This window comes from Hemitrygon akajei, chromosome 2 (assembly GCF_048418815.1).
Source record: "Hemitrygon akajei chromosome 2, sHemAka1.3, whole genome shotgun sequence".
NCBI lineage: Eukaryota > Metazoa > Chordata > Chondrichthyes > Myliobatiformes > Dasyatidae > Hemitrygon > Hemitrygon akajei.
Window position 1 is genome coordinate 167,609,585 of NC_133125.1, and position 26,932 is coordinate 167,636,516.

Consider the following 26,932-nt stretch of genomic DNA (forward strand, 5'->3'; position numbering starts at 1 on the left):
TGATGCCCTGGCTTATCAAGAACCTATCTATCTCTTCCTTAAATGCACCCCAGTGACTTGGCCTCCACAGCCACTGGTGGCAACAAATTCCATATATTTATCACCCTCTGAGTAAAGTAATTTCTCTGCATCTCTGTTCTAAATGGACATCCTTCAATTCTGAAGATGTGCCCTCTTGTCCTAGACTCCCCTACCATGGGAAATAACTTTGCCATATTTTACCTGTTCAGGCCTATTCTACAGTTACAATCTATCCACAATGCTTCCTTTGAATTACAAAGAGTTATCACACAACTCCTTCACACCCACACTCCAGACAGCCAAAATGAATGTTAATCCCCACTGACTCTGGGATACATTCATACACATGCAGGCATCTGAGGTCTAAGAAGTGTTTTTTTTTGCTTAAAATTGACCCCAGCCAGTGTTCTGAGCTGTGTTTTAATTTCATTCTAGAATCCATGTTCAAATCTGAAGAATGACTGCTGTTAAAATTAATATTTGCTATATACCCAAAGTCCAGAATAAGCCTTAAAACAGGATAGACAAGATTTAGAGGGATATTGGACAAATGTGGACAAATGGGACTCGCTGAGATGGCGTTGATGTTCAAAATGTACTAATTATGCAGTGGAGAACATTCTGCCTGGATACATTACTCTGGTAAGGATTTGCACAGTTATTGTTTGTCGTCTGTGTTTCTTCATGGATTCTATTGTGTTTGTATGACTGTGAATGCCCGCGAGAAAATGAATCTCAGGGTTGAATGAATTACAGTGCTTTAATAATAAATTTACTTTGAATTAGGCTGAAGATCCTGTCTGTGGTTTATGACTAACTCTCGAATACTGAGTTAGACCGTTGACGCCTTATTTTTTAAAAAAACCCGTACCCCTTCAGTTATTGCCTCTGCCAAAAGAGGGAACACCCTCTCCTAAGCACACACCTTCCGACCCAATTACAAAACAAGGAGGCTGTCTTCCTGAGAGCCTATAAGCTCACATGACACCTGAAACGGGGGAGTAGAGCCCGAGCGAGATAGGGCTCAGTACAGCCGAGGCTGTTTCTTTAATTGGGATCTAACGGACAGACAGTTACGGGGAAGGGGGAGTGAACGCGAATCTGGAACTTGCGAAACAGTTTCTGCTTCTTCACGGCCAGTGTGAACTTTTCTCTGAAAACGACCACGAGTGTGGAACTCGCTAGCTCCAGGAAGTACAACCATCCCTTTAACACAGTCTTTAAACCAGGTAATTATAACTGATTAAACTTAAATTTTAATGGACAGAGCATTTGATATGCTGTACAATAGTCGTTTTGCTAAATTGATATTGTGGTTGATGTTTTCCAAATTTATTTTCTTTTAAAGGCGTGTTTTCTTTAGTTTTGAGACTGACACTTTCATTCTCTGCTTACTTTGCCTTTCGACAGGGCGGAGGAAGGGTCTCGATGGCTTTCCTGACGAAGAGGAAGAGGTTTAAGTTTCTGGTGAGGCTGACGGTGGTGAACCTGTCCGCCGTGCCGTTCGTGAACGGGATCCTCTTCTGTAAAATCCGCCTCCTGCAAGGCGGAGGCTTCAGTGAACTGACATCGAGGTGAGCAAGCAACGCACGCCCGGTTCAAAGAGGCTATTCGTTCTCCCCTAGCGTTCATCCTAGCCCTTCCAAGAGGAGAATTCCCCACCACCCCTTGAAAGACTAGCCTTAATGTTACGGATATCGTGCTCGTTCCATAGAATCCTTAGAACAGGCCATTCAACCCATCTTATCGATGCTGACCCCTTTCCTGCCCCGACCTGTATATCAAAGGGCAATTAAATTTAGAACGTGGAAACTCCACACACAAACCGCATCGGAGGGTCTCTGCTTTACTCGGCGGGCCAGCTTGACTTTAACAGTGGAAATTCCACGAAACGCCGAGTTTAAATCCCAGCGTTTAAATTAGTTTTATTTATTTAAAGAACCGTGCAGCACCGAAACGGGCCATTTTGGCCCACCTCATCCTTGACGACCCTGATGTGTCCCGGGTGGTGAGGGTCTTTAATGATGGATGCCGCCGCCCTGAGGCATCGCCTTTTGAAGATATCCATAAGCCATGGGAGCAGAATTGGCTCATTAGGCCCATCGAGTCTGCTCCGCGATTTCATGATTTATTATTTCTCTCAACCCCATTCTCCGCCTTCTCCCCGATTAAACAAGAACTTATCCACCTTAAATACTCCAAATGACTTGACCTCCACAGCAGTCTGAGACAATGAATTCCACAGATTCTCTTACTCCCGCTCATCTCTGTTCTAAATGGACGTCCCCCTGTCCCCTCTGGTTCTAGACCCCCCACCCCATGTCCAGTCTATCGAGGCCTTTCCATATCCGATCGACCGGAGAGCTCGAGCAGGACTATAAAAAGAACGCGATTCTGTCCGTATTCTGGCACCATGAATCCATTCTGATACTATTCTTGTAAGAAATTGATCTTGCGCTGTAGAGGAGCGATTGGACGGAAGTATGTCGCAGCTTTACCTATTGAGACCAGTTTATAACCCTCTGGTTATCCAGTACTTGTGACTTGGTCTGTTCAGTGTGAAGTGATCCCCAGCTTGCCATCTTGGATTTCTAATACATAGTGCAAACACCATTAAAACGTTCACTGCTCTTTGTAGAAAAGTGCCTGCAAAATCTGCTTGTGGTATTTAGTAGCTTACACATGGCTGAGAAAGTTGACTGGTATTGGGAAGCTTCATGACGAAAGAATAAAGCATTCCGGCAGCCGATCCAATCTCTCATTGAATGACATCCCACGTTCTGGGCCACCACCTGGTGAACCTCCCCTGCACTCTCTATTGTGAAACCGGGAAAAGACTGCTTACCTCGGTTGTAAACTGGTTTGTTATTGTCAAATGTACTAAACTACAGTGGGGGAGAAAACAAGTCCAGAATACTGTCCCACACAATCAGATCATTACACAGTACGTGGCAAAACAATAACGGAATGCAGAATAAAGATCATGAGATATAGAAATGGAATTAGTGCATTCAGCACATTGAATCTGCTCAGCCATCCCATCGTGGCTGATTTATTATCTGTCTCAACCCCATTCTGTTATGGTCCCTTCTGGCACCTGGCTGTCTTCCTCAGGAATTGGGCCTTAAACACCTCCTTTAGTTCCCAATCTATTCCCAGGTTCCAATAATTACCAACACCTGTATTCCATCAAACAGTAGAATAAGAGTCCTGTGACCACTACTAAAAGGTGCCAGTTTGTTGGTCAACTCGTGTACAAGTAACCTCACTCCATGGTGTTTAGGACTATTGGTTCTAAGTCTAGCCTTGTTCCTGAATTATCTACCAAGACCAAGACTCGGGGTAAAGCCCCCCTTGGAACACTTCCCACGCTCGCTACGACAGCAGCGTCTCCCTACTCGGCCACCGCGCCCGTGTTCAGCACTTGGGTCTGTTCCACCACCACGTCCGTGCAACACATTCTCCTTCTAACCTTTGTTATTCTGACTAATCAAGAACTTATCAACCTCCACTTTGAATATGTGTAACGTGTTGAGAGAGTGCAGTGCAGGTAGACAGTAACATGCAAGGTCACAATGCGATACAGTACTATGCAACATTCTTGACCACCTATGCAGAGCACTGAACTAGTTTTATGTATTGCACTGTACTGCTGCAAAAAAAAGATTTCATAACGTGATGATAAACCTGATTCTGATCTGGGTCTCCATTGTGGACTGAGTGGGTAGGAGGCAGGGAGAGGGGAATCATGGTTGGGAATGGGGAAGGGAGTGGGAAGCACCAGCGAGACATTCTGTAATGACCAATAAACCAATTGTTTGGAATTAAATGACCCTGCCTGTGGCTGGCTGTGTCTGCAGTCGCTGCACCCCTCAACTCCTTCTCTGCCACCTGCCCCACAGTGCTCCTCCCTCGCCATTTCCAACATTCTTTGCTCCGACCAGATTTACAAGCTCGCTCTCCACTCCACGTTGACAAATACAGTACTGTGCAGAAGTCTTATGTAAATAGGACTTTTGCACAGTCCTGTGGATTGACATCAAGAGTCCATTTTATCATACAAGGAACCACTCAGTCTTTTAACAGTGGGGTAGAGCATTAGGAAGTCATGTGGAAACTGTATAAAACTTCGGTTAGGCCGCAATTTGAAGTATTGCGTGCAGTCCGGCTGCACACAATACTTCAAATGATACAGGAAGGATGTGGAAGTAGTGCAGACGATGTTCACTAGCATCTCGCCTGAGTTAGAGTATCAACTCTACAGAAAAGTGGGACAAACCTCAATATGAATTATTACAGGAGGTATAGACAGAGTAGGCTGTTGATATCTTTTTGCTAGGGTTAAATTGAAGGTGAAAGCAGGACAGTCCAAAGGACCTGTGCAGGGCAAGTGTTTTTTTGCAGAGAGGATGGTGGGTCCCTGGATGGCGTTGCCTAAGGAGGTGGTGGAGGCAGGTACGAAAAAGCCTCTTGGATAGCCACATGACTGTGCAGACATTGGAGGGACATGGGGATTGTGTAGGTAGAATGGATTAGGTGTCATTAACTGGTTAGTACTGTATTGTGGGCTGAAGGGCCAGCCGCCGTGCTGCTTTGTTCTATGTGTAAGCTTGGGCTGTCTGGGAAGTCAGAAGCTGACAGAAGTTTATCAAATTCTGAGGCATAGATAGGATAGGGTTTTCCCTGGGTACAAGTATTCAGTATTGGAGGAGATTCATGTCATGTGAGACACGGAAAGGAGATGTATGAGGCAGGATTTATTTTTCACAGAGTGGAAGATGCCTGGAACGGGTTCCAAGGGTAGTGGTGGAAGCGGATATGATAATGGTGTTTAGGCAGGCAGAGGAACAGACAGGGAATAGAAGGATATAGATCCTGTGCTGGCAGATAGGATTAGTTTAATTTGGTATTGTGGTCAGTACAGATGTTGTGGGCTGAATGGCCTGTTCTTAAGCTGTACTGTTCTAAGTTCTGTATCATATTACTTCCTGTAGTCTGGCAAGCAGACCTGTACACAGTGATCTATATGATACTAGATTGTTGTATTTAAAAAAAAAATAAAAAAAATCCCAGTTTAAGCATTTGGTTATACGGTGCTCTTCGTGTAGTCTCCTCTACATCGGTGAGATCTGACATAGATTGGGGAACTGCTTTGTCAAGCGTCTTCATTCTGTACACCACAGAAAGCAAGATCTCTCAATACCCATGTGTTTCAATTTGACTTCCCATTCCTATTGTCACATGTCGGTCCAAGACCACCTCTATTCCCACGATGAGGCCAAACTCAGGGTGGAGGAGCAACACTTCATATTCCATCTGAGTAGCCTCCAATCTAATGGCATGAACATCAATTTTTCTAACTTTTGATAATTTCTCTCCCATTCTGGCTACCCTCTCACTCCTCTTCTCCTCACCTGCCCATCACCTCCCTGTGGCTCCTATTCTTCCATGCTCCACTGTCATTACTTATCAGATTCCTTCTTCCTCCTATCCCCTCCCAGCTTCTCACTTCACTTCATCTTCCCCCTCACCCACTCTCACCTACTACCTGCCAGCCTGTACTCCTTCCCCTCCTCTACATTATCCTGGCTCTGTCCATTTCCTTTCCAGTCCTACGGAAAGGCCTTGGCCTGAAATGCTGACTGTTTATTCCAGTCCATAGATGCTGCCTGACTCGCCGAGCATTTCCTCCGCCATTTTGTTTGCGTTGCTCAGCTTAAAAACTGGCAGGGTTTCCAGACCCATGGCCGAATGTGTTGCCTGTGGACTGAACATTGCAGTGGTACATTGAATTGGATGATAATGTTGCTCCATGTTCTGTGGTTGGCGGAGGCTGGGGGTGGGGGAGGGGTGGAAGAGGAGAGTGAAAGGGGAAGTGATGTTTTGGAGCAATGGCTGCTTTCCAAGGAAATTGTATTAGGCATTCAGCAGAATGAATAGCAGAAAATAATTAGCATTAGGGGTGGTATTGTCCTCCAAGAGGACCTCAACTTCGTCACTGGATGGAGGCTTGTGTGCCTTAATGACCTGGAGAGCTATGCTGGCTGGAGTCAGGGCCTTCTGCTTTGGCTTTTGGTAGGTAGGGCCACCCTTGCCAAACTAGGTCAAAGGGTAGAGGTCAGTCTGGTCCTCTAGGTTCAGGGTTCAGCTCAGGGCTAACAACCCTGACTGGTAAAACAAAACAGCACTGAAGAATCCTTCTACATCTGAGTGACCAAAGACAGCCGGAGTTGGAGGACATTCAATTCTACCCTCAATTCCAGCGGCTGAATGGGCAGTTAATAGGAAGAAACGGATGGTTTGGTAGTGCAACATTTTTTCTTTTCAAATCTTTTATTATTATTATTCAAAAATAACACAGGTACATTGAAGTAACAACACTTACAATGCCTCAAAAAAAATTATCTTAAAGATTGAAAATTTTTGTGCATTAAAAAAAACCTTACTAAGCAAGAAAAATGAGGAAAAAAGAAACCCATTGGGGGTACAACCCCGGAGCCATGCGTCATACAGAAAGCTTCTAAAAATAAACATCAAACCGCCAACAAGAAAGAAAGATATATCAAAAAAAATTTACACTTAGATAGTGGAGGAAATCTATCAGTTAACTGAAATGATAATAACGAGCAAATGAGCCCCATCTCTTCTCAAAATCAAATAAAGGTTCAAAGGTTCGACTTCTAATTTTCTCCGAGCTAAGACACAGCATCACTTGAGAGAACCATTGTGACAAAGTAGGAGCTGACATATCCTTCCATTTCAACAAAATGGCCCTCCTAGCTATCAATGTAACAAACGCAATAACATGTTGGTCAGACACAGAAATAGCATGGATATTTTGAGGAATTATTCCAAAAAGCACAGTCAATTTATTAGGTTGTAAGTTGATTCTGAGTGCTTTAGAAATTGTCGAAAAGACTGATTTCCAAAACTGTTTTAATATCGAACATGACCAGAACATATGTGTCAGTGTAGCTATCTCAGTTTTACATCTATCACAATACTTGACAACATTGGGAAATATTTTAGAAAGTTTCTCCTTCGTCAAATGGTAATGATGTACAATTTTAAATGGAATCAGTGAATGACTAGCACAGATCGAAGAAGAGTTAACCAGCTTCAGAATCCGCGTCCAATCCTCCCGTATAAAAGTCAAATTAAGTTCCTTCTCCCAATCCTGTTTAATCTTAAGTAAAGGACGCTTATCCTATTTTAATAATAAATTGTAAGTTCTTCCAATAGAACCTTTTATCGAAGGGTTCATACTCATAATAGTATCTAACAAGTCAGCCTCCAATATGTAAGGAAAATTACTTAAATATTTTTGTAAAAAATGTCTAACTTGAAGGTATTGTAAAACGTTTGAATATGAGAGAGAATATTTATTGACTAATTGTTCAAAAGACATCAATCTGCCTTCTTTAAATAAATCCAAAAAAGAATTAATACCTTTATTTTTCCAAAGTAAAAAACTTGGATCACTCCAGGAAGGTTTAAAAAAGTAATTATGATAAATTATACTACAAAGTTTAAATTTTTATGCAACATTTTGCAGCACTACTGATCTGGGTTCAGTTCCTGCTGATGTCGGTAAGGAACTTGCACGTTCCTTCCCTCGACCGGGTTGGTTACTTCTGGGTGCTCCAGATCCCTCCCGTATTCCACAGACCTTTGTATTAGGATTAATACATTGTGGGTATGCTTTGCTGGCACCGGAAGTGGGGTGACACTTGTAAGATACCCTGCAGCTCATCTACGGACTGTATTGGTTACTGATGCATTTCAGTGTATGTTTCAATGTACATACACTGTCTTTAATAAAGCTAGTCTTGATCTTTACAAATCTAATCTTTAGCAAAGGGAATTGCAGGTATTTAGCATGAACTAGCCTGGATTCAGTGGGCCAAATACTGATCTGTATGGAATTGGGGACTGGAGGGAGAAGCCCAAATGGTCACACATGAACTCCACACAGACAGCATCCTCTGGAGTCAGTGTGAATGGGTGAGAGGGGTGGTGGGTGGGTGTTGTCAAAATCTGGTTTGGGGCAACTGATGGAGTTGGTGCTGAGAGGGAGTTTCCTTTGGTGGGAGGGATACCTTTTTGGGATAAATTAGTATGGAGAGGAGAAGGAATTTCTTAGAAAGGTTTAAAACCCTTCAGAGAGAGAGAGAGTGTACAGAGAGAGACTGTACTTTTTTTCCATAGATGCTGGAGTTCCTCTGGCATTTTGTGTGTGTTGCTCGGATTTCCAACACCTGCAGATTTTCCCTTGTTTGAGAAACAGGCCTTTCAGCCCACTGAGTCGGTGCTGACCATCCACCATCCATTTAACACTAATATTAGATTAATGCAATCAGAATCCCCCCCCCCCCCACACATTATCATCGACTACCCCCAGCATTCCACCATTAGCTACACATTGGGGGGCAGTTTACAGCAGCCGATTAACTCGTGTCTTTGGTATGGGGGAGGAAACTGGTGGGAAACCACTCCAGGAGAAACAGGCAGTCACACATTGTCGGAGGTCAGGATTGAAGCTGGGTCTCTGGAATCCACCACCCCCGAGGTGTGTGGAGTTGGAGACCCCGATTAAATTGGAGGTTGGAGTAAATAGACCGGGGAGTTGAGGGATACAGAAAAGTGGGGCTGAGGCCAAGGTCAAATCGACCATGTCGTTATTGACTGGGTCAAAGCTCAGGATGATTTGGGGATGGAGCTGCGTCTGCCATTGGGCTGCGTGGTGTTTGCGTCAATCCTTTTTCCTTCTCCTTTTCCTGTCGGGACTGGAACTGCCTTCCTCGGAAGCCTAGGTTTGAAACTTGGATGGGAGCCCAGTCTGCTGACACATCCGAGTCTTGTAGTTTCTCACTAGGTTAGCTCACAAGGATTTTCTTTAGAAGGGCCCTCCTTTGAATCGATCCAGAGTGGTGGGTTATTGAAGCCACCCCACTGGGTCTCTTCAAACCCTGTACACAGTAGATGACCCTATCAAAGTTGCATGTGTCAGCCCTGAAAGACTGTTCAGGAACAGTTACTACCCTTCAACTATCAGACTCCTGAACCAGTGTGAATAACTTCACTCACCTCAACTCTGAACTGATTCCACAACCTATGGACTCACTTTCAAGAACTCTACAACTCAAGGTTGTCGAGTCCTTGAGAAGATGAATACAAAGGTTGTATACTTTGCTAATTAATGTACTTTGAACTTCTGTCTCATTTTTTTGTATTCGCAGTTTGTGTTTTGCACATTGGTTGTTTGTCTTTGTAGTTTATCATTGATTCTGTTTTGTTTCTTTGTATGTACTGTGAATGCCCACAAGAAAATGCACCTCAGGGTTGTATATGGTGACATGTATGTACACCATAATTTATTTTGAAAATTGGGGCACTGAACGGTGGTGAGAGAGGAGGCATAGGGGCAGATGTAACACTTGTCCCACTTGCCAGGGAGATCCGTGGGGTGGGACAAATAGACAGGGGAGTCATAGACAGAGTGATCCCTTTGGAAAGCAGAGAGTGTGAGGGAAATATTATCCTTCCTCACCTGACTCGCCTGTTACCTGCCAGCTCGTACTCCTTCCCCTCTGCCCCTTCTGAGTTTTCGCCTTTTGGTCCAATCCTGATGAAGGGTCTCAGCCCGAAACTTCGACTGTTTATTCCCCTTCATAGATGCTGTCTAACCTGCTGAGTTCCTCCAGCATTTTGTGCCTGTGCTCTGGATTTCCAGCATCTACAGAACCTCTTGTGTTATTGAAGCCTCCAGCTTGGCGTGCACCTTGAGATCGTGGCTGACCTTTGACTTCCCTTTCTGACCGGTGAAGATTTATCGTTCTGATTAAAACTAACAATTGGAGCAGCATTGGCGTGCCCTTTGCAGAAGGAAGTTCCAAAGTTGAACCACTGTCTAGCTATTTCCTGGAAAGGGTGGGTTATCTGTTGAGGCGACACAGTGGCGCTGCAGGTAGAGCAACTGCCTCGCATCTCTGGGGTCCCAGGTTCAATCCTAACCTCCGGACTTATCTGTCTGCTTTCCTCAGAAATATATCAGTGGGGTGTGGGGTGGGGGGGGTGTGGAAGAGACATGCTTGCTTCATATTGAACAACTTGGATGAGTGGGAAGTGTGGAGAATAAAATGGGATTTCTGAAAAATGAATGATTGGCTTTATGAAGCTTCGAGTAGACCACCTAAAGAAAAGATGTAAATAAGGTTGACGGGACTGGAGGACCTGAGTTGTAAGGAAAGATTGAATAGGTTGGGACTTCATCCCTTGGAATGTAAAAGACTGAGAGATTTGATGGAAGTATACAAAATTATGAGCAGTATAAATTGGGTTAGTGTGAGCAGGCTTTTCCCTCTGAGGTTGGGAAGGACTAAAGCTAGAGGTCGTGGGTTAAGAGTGAAAGGGGGAAAGTTTAAGGGGATCATGAGGGGAAATTTCTTCACTCAGAAGGACACGAGAGCGTAGAATGATCTGCCAGTGCAAATTGTGCATGCAAGCTTGTTTTCAACGTTTAAGAGAAGTTTGGGAAAGTACGTGGGATGGAAGAGGTATGGAGGTCTCTGGTGTGGCTGCAGGTCAAGGGGAGTGGGCAGTTCTGCATGGACTAGATGGGCTGAATGGCCTGTTTCTGTGTTGTAGTTCTCAATGATACTTATCTACTGAAATTCCAAAAATCAGGAGTTATAAAGAGAGACTGGTCGGGCTGGACTGTTTTCCCTGGAGTGAAGGAGGCTGGGGGTGACCTGATGATGGTGTATAGACTTATGAGCAGGTTTAGATAGGGGAATAGACATTTTTTTCCAGGGTAGGGGAGTCTAACACTAGACGGCACTGGTTTAAGGAGAGAGGGGTAACTTTAAAAGGGACCTAAGGGGCAGGCAGGTTTTTCCAGAGTTGAAATTCCCTCTCTTGGGACCCTGGTCTTGCTCCCAAGGCAGTGGGGGCTGAGAAGTGACGGGTGAAAGGTTACTGGGGGGAGAGGCAAGAGTATAGAGTTGAGGTTCCATTGAGTCAGCCGATGGCAGAGCAGGACTGGAGCGGCCTGTGACCAGCTTCTCTAAATGAAATGTGACCATTTTGCTTCATCTGGAGTTGTCAGACTTCCCAACTACTAAGCTGGAAAGCTACTCTGCAATTTCAACACTTGCCTCTTGGTTAGTATGCTCAATCTCCCTCACCAAGAGGGAGGCACTTCTGAAGAAGTGTTTCTGGGAAGTGAACTGGGATAGCAGGTGCTGTAGACGTGGAGAGCAGCCTTCCTGATCTCTTTCCTTCAGTTTTCTTCCTCCCGTTCTGAAAGAGTGGCGGGGGCAGGGGCCGCAGGCAGTATTGAGGTCTGTTTTCATGTCATATGGCTAAGGAACATCCCTGCACTCCTAGTCCCCACACGGTCAAACTCTACGCTGGCAGCGTCCGAGGCTGGGATTGAACCCAGGTCTTCTGGGCTTGGGGCAGTGGCTCTACCACCATGCTCTGGAGCATGGATGGGTGTGAACAGCCTGAGCCGGCTTGCTCACTGGTGGGGAGGGGGAAAGAGTGTCTGGTTTGGGTCTGCCTGCATTCCAGAGCTCACCTCAGCACCACACTCCGAAGCTGGAGGCTGAAAGAGGAGCAGTTTGTGTTTACAGAGTTTCTCGATGTTTGCCCTAACAACGTGACCTCACTCAGCGAACGATGTCACTCGATGTAAGCAGCTCTGGGTGAGGGCAGATAAAAAGAAGGCCAGCTGTGCTGTGCTCTAACAAGTTGTAGGCAGATCCGGTCATGACAGTTGGAATAAGGGAGGCGTTCATGAGTCACTGTGCTTTTGTGGTTGCGGTTTCTTGGCACGTCAGGCTCCTGGGCGCTGTGCAAGATGTGTGTGAGGGGCTACTATTGGCCCCAAATTCCACCCCCTCCTCATGACCACAGAATCAGAATCTGGTTTATTATCACTGATATAATGTCATGAAACTTGTTTTCAGATAAAGTGCAAGGCATGTAAAAATATCACTAAGTTCAAATAAGAACTGATGCACAAGAGGAATAGAAGAAGAGAGAATGCTCAGCAGGCCAGGCAGCGTCTGTGGAAAAGAGGATTGTTGATGTTTCGGGCCGACACCCTTCAGCAGGACTCGAGGAAAGAAATTGTTCATGGACCGTTTAGAAATCTGATGGTGGAGGGGAAGAAGCTGTTTGTAAAATGTTGACTGCGGGTCTTTTAGGCTCCTGTACTTCCTCCCTGATGCTGGCAATGAGATGATAAAGTAGTGGTGGGATAGAGGTTCAGGGTGTTGCTGCTTGGGGAAAGTAATAGTTTTTGAGTCTGGTGGTCCTAGCATGGATGCTATATAGCCTCCTTCCTGATGGGAGTGGCACAAACAGTCCATGAGCAGGGTGAGTGGGATCCTTCATGATGTTACGGGTCATTTTCCAGCCCCACTGATGGTGGGTTGGCTGGTGTCGGTGATGCATCGGGAAGCTTGGACTACTCATTGTTGAGCCTTCCTGTTGGCTGCAGTGTGATTTCCATACCATGCAGTGACACGGCTCGTTGGACTGTTCTCTACCGTGCATCTGTAGAAGGTCATGAGTATTGATGTACTCAGTCCAGCTCTCAGAAAGCAGAGGCGTTGGTGAACATTCCCGATTGTGTTCTGAGACCATGAGTGATTATGTGAGATGTGCACTCCCAGTTTTTGCCCATGGTGGAGCTAGTTGAGACCACAGTTCTCTGCAGCTTTCTTTGTCAATCCTGTGTATTGGAGCCTCCAAACAGGTGGAGATCCAAGCCTTTGGTGACATACCAAATCTCCTCAAACTCCAAATGAAGCATAGCTTCTTCATAATTGCATCAATGCATTGGGCCCAGCTAGCTCCTCTGAGATGTTGTTGCGCAGGAAATTCCACTGCGCGCACGCCCTATCCCACTGATTGCATTTTCCCCTTTTGGTACTTATTTGGATCCCATGATGCTGAATTTACACCCATGTCCTTGCAATCAGAATTCACACAACCACACAAAATCGATCAACCTTGTTATGCAACCTTGGCACTCTATCTCTGACCCCTGGTGGTCGATGCCTTGGTCATCAGAAGCTTGATTTGAGGTGGTGACTATGATAATTCCAGACATTTGTGAGTCTTTCTATACATTTGCATTTCAATCTGCCCCACCCCTCTGCACCCGTTTTCCCCACCCCTGCCCATTCTACTTGACGTGTGAGTGACTAACGTGTCTGCCTCCCTCCCACCGCTCTTCCCAGGGAAGAAGTACAGGAAAACTGTGTCCACTGGCAGAAGGAATTTCGCTTCATGTGCAAGACGAACGCCAGCCCTGTCACGGGGGTCCTGGATCCGAGCATCTGTCGAGTGTCTGTCCGCAAGGTTAGTTTGCTTTTTGCTGTCTGCACAGGTGAGAGCCGTGGTCAGACAGTGTCTAGACCAACTGGGCTGGTGGAACCAAATTCAACATTTGGATAAATGGTGTGGTCAATTGGTATTAGTTTAATATTGTCATGTACTGAGATGCAGTGAAAAACATATCTTGCATATTGTTTGTACAAATCAGATCCAGATAAATTTATTTATCATATCTATATGGAAACCCGTTGTAACATGGTGGATTGCTTCATCGAGCACCTCCATTCCATCCACCAAAAGGGAAATTTCCCTGTGGTCGAACATCTAAATTTCCACAGCTTCACTACCCCCTGGTTAAAGAAATTCCACCTCATTTCTGTTCTAAAGGGCTGTGCCCTCAGGTCCCAGAGTCTCCCACCAGTGGAAACATCTTCTCCACATCCACTCTATCTAGGCCTTTCAATATTTAGTAGGTTTTCCCTCAAGTTTCTCTTCTCCAGCAAGTACAGGCTCAGAGCCATCAAATGTTCTTTGTATGTTAACCCTTTCATTTGGGATCTTCTCATGAACCTCATCTGCACCCTCTCCAATGCCAGTGTGTTCTTTCTTACAAATGGGGCCCCAAACTGTTCCTGGTACTCCAAACACAAAATGCTGGTGGAACGCAGCCGGCCAGGCAGCATCTATAGGAAGAAGCACTGTTGACGTTTTGGGCCGAGACCCTTCGTGCCTGGCCTGCTGCGTTCCACCAGCATTTTGTGTGTGTTGCTTGAATTTCCAGCATCTGCAGATTTCCTCGTGTCTAGTACTCCAAATGTGGTCTGACCAATGCCTTTTAAAGCCTCAGCATTACATCTTGGTCTTGTGTTCGAGTCCTTTCGAAATGAATGCTAACGATGCATTTCCTTCCTTAGCACTGACTCAACCTAGGGAGTGCAGAGGATGTTTCCAGGCCTGAAGGACTTCAGTTATGGGGACAGGCTGAGCAGGCTAGTGTTGACTTCCATGCAGCAGAGGAGGCCAAAGGGAGACCTGATAGAAGTGTATAAGATCGTGAGAGACAAAAACAGGATAGAGGGTCCTGTAGGGGTATCAAAAGCAAAAGGACATAGGTTTAAGTGGAGAAGAAGTAGAGTTAAGGGAACTGAGGGGTTAAGTTGTCACACAGAGTTGTGTAATTTATAATATGTGTGTTTTCTGTGCCTACGTGCCTGGAATGCTTCTGAAAACAACATTTTCTTTATACCCGTACTTGTGCATTTGACAATGAACTTCACTCGAGTTTCTTTTGACGCAGAGATTGGTTGATATTGGGATGAGCTGCCAGAGGAGGTGGAGGAGTCAGATACAGTCACTAAGGAGGTTGTTTGGCACTTGGAGGCAAGCCATAGAAAGAGGAACTCAGTAGATCGTGGCAGGAGAATGGGGTTGAGTGGGATGATACAACAGCTATGACTGAATGGCAGAGTGGACTCAATGGGCCAAATGGCCTAATTCTGCTTCTATGTCTTAAGACTTTATGAAAACCAGTCTCACCTCCATGGGCTCTGTCTATACTTCCCGCTGCCTCAGTAACAGCCAATCATAATCAAAGACCCCAACCGCCCTGGAAATTCTTTTTTTCCCCTTTCCCATCAGGCAGACGATACATGTGCCATCAGGCTCAAGGATATTCCTGTTACCAGATTCTTGAATAAGGTGGGCTCCTTACCTCTCAGTCTATCTCATTGTGATCTTGCACCTATTGTCCACCTGCACTGCACTTTCTCTGTAGCTGTTACACTTCTGTCTGCAATGTTAGCTCAATACTCGGTGTTGTGATTTGATCTGTATGAACAGTCTGCAAGACAAGCTTTTTATTGTATCTTGAGAGATGTGACAACAATACCAGATGGGATTGGTGTAGATGGGTAGGTGGGTTGCCATGGATACGATGGGCCAAAGGGCCTGTTTCTGAGCTACAGTACATGTCTCTAAGGATATCCTGTGTATGAAAATAACACAAGGGATGTTACTGATCTATATTCAGCATGTCAAACACAGTGATGCTGCAATTAATGCATTGCTATAAATTGTAAGTTACTTCCTACTTGACAACAGGAAGTGTTTTGTAAACTAACGACCTGCCTTGGTTGCCAAGTGTTGAGACATCCTGGGATTGTGCAAGACTGCGATGGGAATGTCTAAACTCCCAGAGGACATCCGTCTCGGCACGTGAGCCTTTTCGCATGAACTTTGGCCCACCAAGAGAGGGGTTGGATGCTGAGCTGCGGGGGCCACCCCAAACCACAGGGCCTGACCTGTTGTCTGCTTTCTCCCCTCCCACAGGAGCTGAAAGGCGGGAAGTCATTTGTGAAGGTAGGGGCCACTTCTCTATATTATGTTTTGTAACCGTAAAACATTATTTAGTCAGAAGGCACGGGGGTCCAAAAGTGAGGACCTAACTTTGTGTTTATTTAGTGAGGGCACGCCGATCATGTGGTAGTGTGATGACGTATGCAATTTGTGTATTTATACATAAAACCCCTAATGAGTTACCTAAATGAACAAGAATGCTTAATCACACAATATATACGCAAGATATAATTAAAATATTAAATACACAACGCCCCGTCCTCATCTGGTGGGCCTTGAGTCGGGGAGTGGGTTGCGGGGCTGGAAAAGAGAAGGGGTTATGGACGTTGGGTAGAGTTCAGCAGGGAGGGGTGGAAGGGTGCGAGGATGGAGGGTGGAAGGCAGGAGGGAGAGAGGAGGGGGTGGGGTGGAGGGGGGGTCAGGGTTGGTGAGAAGATGGGAAAGACTTCGGAAGCAAGGGGAAGTGTAGGGAGTTGGGAGGTGGGAGTGAAGGGGTTAGGAGGGAGCAGAGGTTGGATGGGTGATGAGGTAGGAAGTGAGAAAGTGGGAAGGGAGAGTTGGGGTGGAGGGGTTTGGAAAGGCGGAGGGATGCTTGGGTAGACGGGGTGAGTTGGGTAGGGAGAGGGGAGACATGGGAGTGGTGGGAGATTAGGAAAGGGAGGGGTGAGCACGTGGGGTGGGGGTTTGAGGAGGTTGGTTTGAGAAGGTGTCGGGACAATGAGAGAGACAATGAGGGCTAGCAGTGGGCAGGGGAGGAGCAGTAAGCAGGGTGGAGGGGAATGAGGAAGCAGGGCGGGTGGCAGAGTTTAGTGGCAGGGCAAGGAGAAAGTGGGTGGGGAGGGGCGGTGATGGGGAGGGTTGAGGCCAAGTTCCGTCTGGGGTAATGGGGAAAGAAGGGGGAGATGCAGGGCAAATGAGGTCTATGCACAAGTGTGGGTGAGAGGGTATGCATCTGTGAGTCTCTGCCGGGTGGGGGATGAAGCGAAGGAGATGGCTGCGGGGGTGGGCGGGGAGCAGAGATTGGCTTGGTATGGCTGAGACGGGCCTGGGGGTAGGTGGGGGGCAGATTGGCTCAGTAGTGGGAGACATTGATGGGGCAGAAACTGGTAGGAAACCTTCCATTGTCATGTGTCTGCAAGATACACTAGCTGGTTGGTTCCTTGAAAATACAAATACCCTTTTTGCATTCGCTGTTTGGTTTAGATTGTAAACCAAACCATATCCGTGGTGTAATGGATTTAACAGGAATGGCGATGCAAGGTTTTCAGCACCGTGGATTCAAACAGTACCGTAACAGGCCCTTCGGCCCATTGAATCTGTGCTGACCATCGACCACCCATTTCCACTAATTGGTACCATTTTACACCTGACGCATCTCCCCAGAATCTACCCCTTGCCCCCAAAAAGGCAATTGAGAGGGGGCAACCTGCACGTCTTTGGGTCGTGGGAGGAAATTGGAGCATCGTGAGGGAGACTATGCGCCGGAGGTTGGGATTGAACCTGTGATGCTGGAGCAGCATCATTGTGCCCACTGTGCTCTGGTCCTGCCCTTGTGTACGTAACTAGAGCATCGAGGGTTCACGCGACTGAACAGGAAGGCTGGTTAGATCAGCCATGACCTTATTGAACAGCAGGGCACATTTGAAAGACCAAGTGGCCCACACCAATTTCATTTACTATCGGTGTTATCTCCTGAATAAATTGCTGTTGGTTTATTGTTGCCATATATACCATACCAAGATACAGTGAAGAGCTTGTTTTGTACACTGTTCATACCGATCAGATCATTACATGGTGCATTGAAATAGATTGAGGTAAAATAATAACAATGCAAGTAACGTGTAAAAACAGTGCAGGGAACTGTGTAGGTTTGTGTTTCATTTCTTGCTGTTGACTGTGAATTTATCTCCATCTTCCTCCTCCTCCCCCTCCCCTCCTGTAGCTGGGCTTCGTAGACCTGAACCTGGCTGAGTTTGCCGGTGCCGGCTCCACTGCTCGCTGCTGCCTCCTGGAGGGCTACGACACCAAGAACACGCGGCAGGACAACTCCATCCTCAAGGTATGCAGCGGCTCCCGGGAAGGGTGGGTTTAAAGTGCGGCCGTGGCCACGCCGGAGCTGGTTCGGAGACGATTTCCGGGATACTTTGGCAGCAGGCCCCTGGCACATGTCCCGCCTTTCCGTGAGAGCTCAGCTCCATCATTCTGCCTGTTTGTCTCTGAGATGTATGATCCTTGTGGTGACCATGCAGGTTTCTCCCATGTGCTCTGGTTTCCTCCCATATCCCACAGTTTCATGGGTTAATAGGCTGCTGTAAATCGCAACACCCCATGGGGAGGGGAGGGGAGGAGTGGAATCTGGGGGAGGGGACTATAAGGCATAGGAGCAGAATCGAGTCTGCTCTGCTATTTCAGCATGGCTAATTTATTATCCCCCTCAACCGCATTGTCCTGCCTTCTCCCTGTAATCTGATTAATCAAAAACCTACCGATTTCTGCTTTAGATACACCCACTGACTTGGCCTCCACACCAGTCTCTGGCAATTAACTCAACAGATTCACCAGCCTCTGGCTAAAGAAATTCCCCGTCCTCTCTGTAAGAGGAAGTTGATGAATAAAATTAAGGTTGTGTGTAAATGGGTGTTTGGTGGGGGGTGGGGAACCTTCATCCCAGAGAGGGGAGAAGAGGGAATGTCCAGGGTCGGTGGAGACTTTAATCACGCTGGCTGCTTTACCAAGGCACTGAGGAGGATTCGTGTGTTGCTTTCACATGTTAGTTGAACAGGTACTATCCACTGTAAACAAAATCCAGAGCAACGCACACGAAATGCGGGAGGAACTCAGCAGATCAGGCAGTGTTTATGGTAATGAATAAACATTCGACATTCCAGGCCTAGATCTTCCTTCGTGACTGGGAAGGAAGGGGGAAGTGCCTCGTACGATCGTGCTGAAGGGTCTCGGCCCAAAGCACCGACTGTTCTCTTTTCCCTCGATGCGGCCTGGCCTATTGAGTTCCTCCAGCAGTTTGTGTGCATTACATAGATTTCCAGCATCTGCAGATTTCCTCTTGCTAGTATAATCCTGTCCCCTCTTGAATGTGTGTCTGAATGGCTCTACACCCTCTCTCTCCACCCAGGTATCCATCAGTATGCAGCTACTGTCCGGCGATCCCTGCTTCAAGACGTAAGTATGACGGCTGGGAGGAGGGGGATTGTGGTCTGGGTATTTATGGGGTCAGGAGGTTATTGTTGCTTTAAGAATGTCACATCTTTAAGTGCACCCTCACGTGATTGGCTGCTGTCTGGATGAGTTGTGGAGAAGCTATTGTTTTGAGGGAGCACTCACGCCAAGAGGAGGAGCTGGATGCTGCGAGTGGGTCAGATAGCGTGAGGCCCTGTATTTAAGAAAGAAAAGGCTGGCATTGGAAGCAGTCCGAAGGAGATTCATCAGGGTACTTCCTGGGCTGAGAGGCTTGCCTCGTCGTGAGCTGTGAAAGAAATTCAATCTGCATTTCTTTGAGCTTGGAGGAATGAAGAAATACCTTACTGAAAGGTCAAAGATCTTCTAGGAGCACGACTTTTTTTCCAGATTTATTTACGTGTTACATTTACATCAAGGCAGACAGTAAAATGTGTCGTTCGTGCTAACAAGAGATACAACCCAAAGGATGTGCTGGGGGCCACCCCCATGTGTTGGGCGGGTCAGACGTTGAGAGGTCATGAACAGGGGTGGGAAGCACAGTTACCAGGATAGGGGCAATCCTATGTTTTATGGTCTTGCGATACTCAGTGGCTCAAACAACATCAGTGGGAGGAAAGGAACTGGTAAGTTTTTAGGACAAAACCCTTAATCAGTCCTGATGCTGGGTTTTGACCAGAAATGTTGGCGTCATTTCCCAAAACAGATGCTGCTCGTCCTGCCGATTTCCTCCAGTAAAATGTTTGTTGCTCCAGATTCCGGCGTTTGCAGCCTCTCTCCTCCAGTAATTAGAGGTTTTAGACACTGTTGTATAGAAGAAGATAAGAGCTGGGAAAATATTAGTGTTCAGTTTTGATCACCCTGCTACTGAGCTGGAAAGAGTGCAGAGGAGAATGGTGAGGATGCTGCCAGGACCTGGACTGAGTTACAGAGGGAGAGAGAGTTTGAGCAAGTTGGGACTTCAGTGCTGGAGAACGTGGAGGTGCACAAATTCACGAGGATCGCAGGATGAATGCACACTGCATTGGGGAATGAAGAACTAGAGGGCACAGGTTTTGGGTGGGGGGGGGGGGGGAGATCTAATAGGAACTCGAGGGCAGTTTTTTCACCTAGAGGACGGTGCGTGTATGGAACGAGCTGCCAGAGGGTGTGGTTGAGGCAGGTATATCACAGCATTTGAAAGACACCTGCACAGGTACATGGGTGGGAACAAATTAGAGGCATACGGACCAAGCAAAGGCAGGTGGTTATCATGGTCAGCATGGGCCAGTTGGACTAAAGGGTCTCTCGGTGTTTCATTTGGAACGATGCCTGAAAGTTAGATCAGAAAATAGTGAAGTACACATCAGGGCAGGCAGCATCTGTGCAGGGGGAGAGTCCAGAAGGTTGTGGATTCTGAGTAAGGGTCACTGACCCCAAATGCTCATTCAGAATCTCTCCCTCGGGCTGCCGACTGACCAGCTGTGTGCTTCCAGCCGCTCACTGCATTGCCCCCACTCCCACCTTGCTCGTTTGAACTGACTTACACTTTTCTCCCTGCAGTCCCCAGTCCACGGCCAAGCCCATCGAGGTCCTGGGCTCTGGGAGCTCCCTGGCGCCGGATTGTAAAGGTGACGATGGGACGGGGAATTCTGACCTGGAGACGGAAACCCTCCGGCTGGACACGTGCAAGCAGAGGAGTGTCAGGTCCTCCCTGGGGACAGGTGAGCATCCTGCACACCCTGGTTACCCTAAACACTTCCGTGAATAATCTGACTCGACGATTAGCCGGCAATCTGATGCAGTAGGCTTTCAATCCAGAATTAGATGGGGCTGAGGGATGCTAGCACAGAGGCAGTGGGCTGAATAGCCTCCCTAGCTCCCAACAGTTCTGTAGTTCCATCAAGAAGTTGCTTTGGTGTAAGTGCTGCTGCCACCAGCAGTGGATTTGAATCTGGCTCCAGGGATGATTTTCCAGACGGACGTTCCTGACACTGGGTTTAAACAGGATCTGAACTTCGGGAGGAAATGGAAGACTGGACATCAGCTTCCTGCTTGGATGGACATTTATTTATAAATAGATGTTCCTTCTGGGAATTGCTGGCCAATGCTCTATCCATTAGGAATTTAAGAAACAGGAGACCATTCAGCCCAGAAAGCCTGTGCTATCACAAGATCAGGACTAATTCCTCTCCCTCATCTATTTCCTAACTGCTCCCCAAATTCCACAGTCCCTTTGACGTCCGAAGTTCTTCCCCCTAACCCATTGTGTCAAGCTTCTAGATCTATGAATTATGGGATGGAGGGAGGTGGGAGTGGCTCTTCCTCAGAATTGCTTTCCTCCTGTGCTGCTACTTTACCCATCGCCTGGTCCCCTCTCTCTCAGCAGGAAGCCCCGAAGGCAGTGACCGCCCACCAGAGCAGGTGATCTGGAATAGGCATTCACGAAATTCCAGCGCCTCCAGTCAACTATCTCGATTCTCAGGTGAGTGGGTGTCTCAAGGTCACATTCGTTGTCACAGCCATGCATACCAGGGCTATTAATGTCTTGGAAATGAGCTTTTTGCAATCACAAACATCATAAATATATCTAAATAATCCATAGCGTGCATGACAAAATATACATAGCATTAGTATAAAGCCAGCTCCATCATAAGCTCTAACTTCCCCACCATCAGGACGACTTCAAAAGGCGGTGCCTCGAAATGGAGGCATTGACCATTGAGGATCCCCACCACCCGGGATGTGCTCTCTTCTCATTGCTACCATCAATGAGAAGGAACAGAGGCCTGAAGACTACTGGCCACATTGAGAAGAGGGCATGGCCTGGATGGTGCGGGTCCCTGTCGAGTCCACCACTCTCTTGCAATCCTGTGCATTTGAGTTGCCGTATCGTACTGTGATGCAGTCAGTTGGAATCATTTCCACTTCACCTGTAGAGATTTGTCAGTCTCACCACAAATGCACGGGGAAGGTGCGCAGAGGATGGAGTTGGGTTAATGTGATTATAAAGATTAAATTTATTTGTCACATGCACCGAAATGTGTTGTTTGCGTAAATAACTAACACAGCCCAACTATGCACTTGGGGCAGCCCATAAATGTTGCAACACTTCCGGTGCCAACTTATACCCACAACTTACTAACCCTAACCATAATCTTTGGAATGTGGGAGGAAACTGGAGCACCAGCAAGAAATCCACAGAGTCATGGGGAGAACTACAAACTCCTTCTAGAGCTGAACCCAGATTACTAGCAGTGTTAAGGGTTAAGCTAACTGCGCTGTGTGAGAGGAGGGAAATTGTAAGTTTTTTCATTGCATTTGTGCACATGATAATAACTCTGCCTCTCTCCCTCTTCTTCTCCCCCTGCGCACCCCCACCCTCCCTTTGCAGGTTACAGCTCAGAGGGCTCAGTTTACACCCTCCGCTTTGAGCCGGCCCACCGGCGGGAAGGATCCATCAGTAGCAACCTCTCCTCGGGGATTGGCAGCATGGCTGACCTGCCAAACACGGCGACAGGGAAGGAAACGTCTCCGGAGACTGTGGCCCCGTTACGTGGGCTCCCCTTCCGCATGGAGCGGCAGTTGAGGTAAAGGGCGTAGCTTCCCATGGGTGTGGGGGGGCGGGGGGGGAAGAAGATGGCTTCATCACCGGACCCTGCTGGGAACACCTGGGAAGGTCCTTGCTCATTTCTGGGGTCCCACTCCCTTGACAAGGTGGAGGGCCAGCCAAATCACAGAGGAAGGGAGGGAGTGCATGCCAGCTTGTCTCTCCCTCTCTCGCTCGAGGGTGGACTGGGATGGAGCTCTCTGTGTTGAACCTCTGCTCTCCCTCCGCCATTGCAGGCGGAAGAATGAGGGATCGGAGAGCCGGCCGACGCAGGTGGACGACACGCGGGTAAACGCAGACGACATTGTGGAGCAGATTCTCCAGGGACAAGACTTCAGCCAATCCAGCGGCTGTGAAGGTGAGGGGGTTGGAGTGGGGTGGGGGAATTATAGGGTCTGCAGGGAGTGCATGAAAACTTCTTAGACCACAAGGTAAGACCATACCACCTGGGAATATAATGGGGTCATTCTCCGTGGTCCTGTGTGCAATGCATTTCACGGATTCACCATACTCTGGCTGAAGAAGTTCCTGCTCATCTCTGTTCTAAAGGGATGTCTCTTCATTCTGAGGCTGTGCCCTTAGATCCTAAGAAAGGAAACATCCTTTCCACATCCACTCAAACCAGAACTTTAAGTATTTGGCAGGTTTGAATAAGATCATCTCCTTTGTCACCAACCACCCCCACCCCTTCCAACACCACCAGCATCTTGCCTGGGTTGGGGAGCATGCCTTATGAAAATAGGTTGAGTGAACTTGGCCTTGTTTCCTTGGAGCAATGGAAGATGAGAGGAGACCTGATTGAGGCGTATAAGATGATGAGAGGCAGTGATCATGTGGATAGTCAGAAGCTTTTCCCAGGGCTGCAATGGCTAACAGGAGAGGGCACAGTTTTAAGGTGCTTGGAAGTAGATGTAGAGCAGATGTCAGGGGTAAGTTTAAAAAAAAAACGCAGAGTAGTGAGTGCATGGAACGAGCTGCTGGTGGCAGTGGAAGTGGAAACGATAGGGTCTTTAAGGAGACTCCTGGATAGGAACATTGATCTTAGAAAAATAGAGGGTGATGGATAACCCTAAGTAATTTCTAAGGTAAGGACATGTTCAGCACAGCATTGTGGGCCGAAGGGCCTGTATGTGCTGTGGTTTTTCTATGTTTTCTGTGTTCCTATCTCTGAGTCCCAGTGAGAATGGGCCCAGAGACATCAAACATTCTTCAAATGTTAAGCCTTTCATTCCTGAGGTTATTTGTGAAGTGCCTCTGGATGCTCTTCAGCAAATCCTTTCTTAGATATGGGGCCCTAAATTGCTCACGATGTTGCAAATGTTGTTTGACCAACATGTTATGAAGCTTTTTTATTGTTAGATTCGTTCTTAATCATCTTCATCATGTGCCATGTCATATGACTTGGGCAACCATGGTCTCATGACCATGATTATTGGCAAATTTTTTGACAGAAGAGGTTTGCTATTACCAATGACCCCAGCCATCGTGAATACTCTTCAGTCTGTGGTTGCATAACCAGGACTTGTGATATTCACCAGCTTCTTGTACAACCACCACCTGCTCCCCTGGCTTCATGGGACCCTGACCGGGGGCTAAGCAGGTGCTACACCTTGCCCACGGGCTAGCAGAGAGATGGAGTGCCTCACATCTTCTTTGGTAGGGGTGTATCCCACCCATTACTCAACAGCCATATACCCCAGAGTATAAAGGGCATGAACATCAACTTTTAAGAAGGCAACAGCCCAGTATGTTACAAGACAAGAACAGATATAAATTTACAGATAGAAAATAACATAAATTATACCCAAGTTGTATGTGTGAAAAATGAACTATGAGCCGAGTGGAAGATTGAGAAAGGTGAAAAGGGCTGGTCTGAGATGGTGTTAGCGTTTCTCGGGCCAGACTCAAAGCTGAGTTGACTGTCAGTTGCACAAGTACTTATTTCCCATTATGCTTGCTGGTGTTTAAGGACAGCAATGGAGGTCCTCCATCTCTTTCTGTCCATGGCCATCTCCTCCGTTGTGCCCCAGGTGTGGCTCGGGGTCCTCCTTTCTGTCCCTACGAAATGAGCCAAGTTGTCTTTAGTCTTCCACCATTTCTTCTGCACTTCAGGGATCCAGTGAAGTTCTGTCTTGGAGTTGGCCTCTCTTCTCATCACGTGCCCAATCCATCTCCAGCACCTCCTCACGATGATGTGGTCATGTCCTTTTGGCTGAAGGGGTATGGGGTGGTTGGAGGGCATTCTTAGGCCAGGAGGATCTTCTGGAGGCCTAAGAATGCCTCTTCTAGTGTGCCTAGTCTCTGCAGGGTTCAGGGCTTCCTTCATTATGCCAGTAGCTTCCTCCTGACTTTTCACTACTGTCAGCCATGCAAGCCCTGGTTAGAGACTCAGGAATACCATTACGCACAGATGTAGAAGGATTCTTCATTGCTGTTTCCTTAACAGTTTTATTTGACCAGTCGGGGTTGCTAGCCCTGAGTTGAACCCCGAACGTGGAGGGATTGGCGGTCTACTCAGTCTGGCCTCTACCCTTTGACCTGTTTGGCATGGGTGACCCTATCAAGAGCAAAAGCACAAACCCCGGACGCTGACCAGCGTAGCTCTCCGGGTCAGTTAGGCATGCAGGCCCCCAAACCCTACGACAAGGATGTTATCCTTTTGGCAGAAGTACATGTGCGTGTGGGAGCAAATAGAGACTTGCATCACAGGCACATAGCATCTGACACAACATTCCCAAGAAAAACATAAATTAAACACACTTTACAAGAAAGACAGTAATTAGAGTGAAGAAGTCAGTTGTAGTGCAGATTGGTTATAGTGTTAGAGGCAGTGATTAGGGTTGTGCATGTTGGTTCAGGAGCCAAATGGTTGAAGGGAAATGGTTGTTCTTGAACTTGATGGCAGTGCAGACTCCTGTGCCCGCTGCCTGATGGTGGCATTGAGAAGAGGGTGCATTCCGCATGGTGGGGGCCCCTGATGGATGTAGTCTTCCTGAGACATCCCCACTTTAGGTGGCCCTGATGTTGGAGAGAGCCGTGCCCATGATGGAACTAGCTGAGCCCACCATTCTGTAGCTTCTTGCGATCTTGTGCATTGGTGTTTCCGTGATGGACCCCGTCAGCGTGCTTTCCACTGTACATCTGTGGAGGTCTGAAACAGTAGACAAGGGTAAACCTCTCGAGTCAAGATGCTGGCTGCTATGGTCTTGTTCTTGTTCACTGCCTTCCACTCCAGTCTTTCACTCGCTACCAAAACTGTGTTGTTTGAAGTTCCTATGTTTACCGTCTCTGCAGTTGTGTGGCTTCATTTTGCATTTCGTTGCCCTAATTTGTCTCCTTCTCTTCCAGATGGCGGACTACAGCTGTACGTGGGACGAGACGGGACAGTCCGACTGGGCAACGTACAGACAGATAACAGGTAAAGGCAGGCTGCAGATCAGTGGGTAGGGTCGCAGTCACAGGTATTTAGTACTGAAACTGGCCCTTCGGCCCACTGAGTCTGTGCTGAACATCAAGCACCTATTTACACTGATCCTGTTCTAGTCCTTCGTTCTCCCCACATTCCCATCAATTTCCCCCTTCTCCACTCAAAGCCCATCACTCACCTACGCACTGGGGCTATTAACCCACTGGGTTGTGGGAGGAAGCCGGATCACCAAATGTAACATTTAACGTAACGTAATACACACAAAACACTGGAGGAACTCAGCAGGCCAGGCAGCATCTATGAAAACGAGTGAACAGTTGATGTTTCGGGCCAAGACCCTTCATCTGGACTGGAAAAAAGGGATTAGAAGTCAGAGTAAGAAGATAAGGGGAGGAGAGGAAGAAGTACAAGGTGATGTGAGAGACCAGGAGAGGAAGAGGGGTGAAGTAAAGAGCCGGGAAGTAGACTATGAAAGAGATACAAGTGGAAAAAGGGGAATCTGATAGAAGAGGCCATGGAAGAAAGGGAAGAGGGAGAAGCACCAGAGGAAGGTGAGGGGCAGGTGAGATGAAGTGAGAGGGGGAAATGGGGAATGGTGAAGGAGAAGGTGGGGGGACAATTACTGGAAGTTTGAGAAATTGGTGTTTATTTCATCAGGTTGGAGGCTACCCAGACAGAATACAAAGTGTTGCTCCTCCATTCTGAGTGTGGCCTCCTCATGACAGTACAGACAGACATGACAGACATGTAGGTTGGGAATGGGAATTAGTTTTTGCCTGTTTACTCTTTTGCATCGATGCTGCCTGGTCTGATGAGTTCCTCCAGCATTTTGTGTGTTTTACTTGATTTCCAGCCTCTGCAGATTTTGTCTTGTTGGTGAAGTGTATTGTTTGTGACTGAGGATGTGCTGGGGACAAGTGTTTGCTATGTTGGTGATGGAAGTGTAGCATGCCTTACAGTACAGCTTACTGCAATGTGGGAGGAAAGCAAAGCAG

General features: G+C 47.2%; 1 protein-coding gene across 2 annotated transcripts in view; it reads left to right on the forward strand.

Annotated features, from left to right (window-relative positions):
* The first annotated feature begins 1,012 nt into the window (after positions 1 to 1,012).
* The window catches only part of LOC140718363 (early estrogen-induced gene 1 protein-like), a 33,066-nt gene continuing 7,146 nt past the window's right edge, over positions 1,013 to 26,932 (forward strand). Inside the window, exons 1-11 of one of the 2 annotated variants that reach the window (XM_073031977.1) lie at positions 1,013 to 1,250; positions 1,432 to 1,595; positions 13,275 to 13,395; positions 15,700 to 15,729; positions 17,669 to 17,785; positions 18,860 to 18,906; positions 20,464 to 20,624; positions 21,287 to 21,385; positions 22,295 to 22,490; positions 22,747 to 22,868; positions 25,859 to 25,928. In XM_073031977.1, the coding sequence (XP_072888078.1) occupies positions 1,450 to 1,595; positions 13,275 to 13,395; positions 15,700 to 15,729; positions 17,669 to 17,785; positions 18,860 to 18,906; positions 20,464 to 20,624; positions 21,287 to 21,385; positions 22,295 to 22,490; positions 22,747 to 22,868; positions 25,859 to 25,928 (1,109 nt within the window). In that variant the 5' untranslated portion in view covers positions 1,013 to 1,250; positions 1,432 to 1,449. The remainder of the gene's footprint in view (positions 1,251 to 1,431; positions 1,596 to 13,274; positions 13,396 to 15,699; positions 15,730 to 17,668; positions 17,786 to 18,859; positions 18,907 to 20,463; positions 20,625 to 21,286; positions 21,386 to 22,294; positions 22,491 to 22,746; positions 22,869 to 25,858; positions 25,929 to 26,932) is intronic. The other variant, XM_073031987.1, reaches the window with a different exon arrangement.